Raw genomic sequence first — 2,346 nt, 5'->3', positions numbered from 1 at the left:
TCGTGTAAAAACCCTATCAGCCTATCCATTTCTGATATCATGTGAGGCTTCTGCCTTTCTTTTGCAGAGGGAGGTATTTTTAGTAAGCACTCAGAACACGTTAGTTTTTCTTGGAAGTCTTGCCATCTGCAAACTTGTTGCTCTGTTAGTAGCCAGTTTCAAGGAACAAAATATTAGTGATGGTAAGTGATTATAAGTGCTAAGTATATGTCATTATCAAACTGTTATACTTTTAGCCAGTAAAAAGGTTAGAATCTTTGGATATGTTTTTTTGTGTGTGTGTGATGAAGGCACACCATATTTGTTTCACATTTTGAGGTCTATAGGTATCTGAGTATATTTTTTTGGGTAACTTTTAATAGAATACTGTTCACAGATTTTCTATTTTTCAATCTCTGAGTACCATCTTGACTTTTCAGAAAATCATAAGCTGATATATGGATGTTATCTCTCATATTCACCTTAGCTTTCAAGGTAAGAAGTCAGCACTTGTTGAAAATCAAAGATGACTTCTCATGATTTTATGAAAAATATGAGTCTACAGCATTACCTGATACTTGCTTATTACAGTTCCATATGCATTTGAAATACAGTGAGAAGATACTTCATGAAGGGAACACAAAGACAAGAGAACACCTTTATTCTTGTTTTAGAGGACATTACGGAAAACAATATTCTTGGTGTTTTCAAGGTCTCTGTGATCACTTTTCGAAATAATATTCAATATAAATCTTAAATACAGAAAAACTATTTTTTGTTAATATCATGAGGAAAAAATCTTATTAAAGTTTAGTTTGTGTATGGCCATCACAATTATGATTATTATCATTTTCCAGGCTTTTGTATAAAATACTACACGTTGACTTAATGATGAATCATCTACTAAACTAAATTTTCTCTTTTAAAAGACATACTAAATCCAAAATCTGGGGCACGACTGAGTGGGGATCAAATATCTCCAGCTGTGGATAGAGGAAAGATGTAGGGTCCAGTGTATCTGAAAGGGTTCTCATACATCTTTTTTAAATATATCTATCTATCTATATCTATCTATCTATCTATCTATCTATCTATCTATCTATCTATCTATCTATCTATATCCCCTCTATATTTAAACCTTGCATGAAAACACTAGAAGAGAAAACTAAGCCAAACCAAACCAATGTAATGAAATAAATCCGACCTCACTGTCTACATACTTTGAAAGAGATCTGAAAGCATTACAGATTTCCTTTTGCTCCTGATTAAGTTAAACAATTTGCTTAACAAACTATTAATTTCCTTTAAAAATGATCAGCTTTCTGCTAGGTGATTTTTGGTGTATTAGACAGAATTCCTGTTTGCAGTGTAGCTGTGGAGACTAAAATGATACAAGTAACAATAATAGAATAAAATAACGTGATGTAGTAGTTTCTTGTCATTTATCTGTATATAAAGCATTAGTTCCTGAATTGGTTTTAGTATTTAAATGATTGTATTCATAAGGTAGCATGTATACACAGTCACTGACACACACGGAGGCAATAGCCGTTTGTGGAGTTAAACAGTAGCTTTTATCTTAAGAGTTGCAGCTTAACTTATTCTGCTTGGGTGGGGGGAATTAAGAGTTCTGAGAGAGTTGAAGGACACTTGCAGCGGGGTCTGTTCGTTTTGGAAGATTGAAATCATGGCAGGTCCAGAAACTGATGCCCAGTTCCAATTCACTGGTATCAAAAAATATTTCAACTCTTACACTCTCACAGGGAGAATGAATTGTGTACTGGCCACATACGGAGGTATTGCTTTGATAGTTTTATACTTTAAGTTAAGGTCTAAAAAAACTCCAGCTGTGAAAGCAACATAAACAGATTCTCAACTGTACCTCATCTGTTAAGTTCCCATGCCTGAAGAAGCTAATGTCAACTCATCATGTGATACCCAATTTGTACAATAAATTATGAACCTGGGGAAAAAAAAAAGTTCTGAGAAATGAGTTCATTAGTTTGATACTATTTAATTACTTTATTTTTTAATGAGAAATAACTGCTTTAAAATAAGTCTAGGAAACAAGCATAGATGATTACACCAAATGTGAAAAAAGTAACAAAGAATTTCGAAGGTCAAAAGACTGATTTTCCAGAGGAAATGACAAGGACAAATGGATAGTAAAGATCATAGGTCCCTCCTTCCCACATTCAGCATCCTAAAATTACCTAGGAAGCCTAATTCTAAGGAGACAAAAGACATATATTGTTCGGCAAGGAGAGAAAATGCAGTATATTGGGAGACTTTCCTTTCTTTACTCTGTGATAAACTCCTTTTCCAAGATTTTCTGTCATACCATCTCCTGAGTCAGCCTCTAGAGCA

At 33.8% G+C, this 2,346-nt stretch overlaps 1 protein-coding gene across 1 annotated transcript; it reads left to right on the top strand.

Moving 5' to 3' along the window:
• Window positions 1–1,621: 1,621 nt before the first annotated feature.
• On the top strand, window positions 1,622–1,950 carry LOC309809588 (ATP synthase membrane subunit K, mitochondrial-like). The gene has a single exon (XM_082630828.1). It carries the CDS (start codon window positions 1,667–1,669, stop codon window positions 1,841–1,843), a length of 177 nt encoding a protein of 58 aa, XP_082486954.1. The 5' UTR covers window positions 1,622–1,666; the 3' UTR covers window positions 1,844–1,950.
• The last annotated feature ends 396 nt before the right edge of the window (window positions 1,951–2,346 follow it).

The sequence above is a fragment of the Mesoplodon mirus genome, assembly GCF_964341445.2.
Source record: "Mesoplodon mirus genome assembly, chromosome: 8".
NCBI lineage: Eukaryota > Metazoa > Chordata > Mammalia > Artiodactyla > Ziphiidae > Mesoplodon > Mesoplodon mirus.
Note: the sequence above shows the minus strand (reverse complement) of the source record. Positions and strands in the feature narration are given on the sequence as shown.

Bases quoted from the DNA above. Each gene is read 5' to 3' on its own strand.
- LOC309809588 (XM_082630828.1), top strand. From the start codon at position 1,667: ATGGCAGGTCCAGAAACTGATGCCCAGTTCCAATTCACTGGTATCAAA.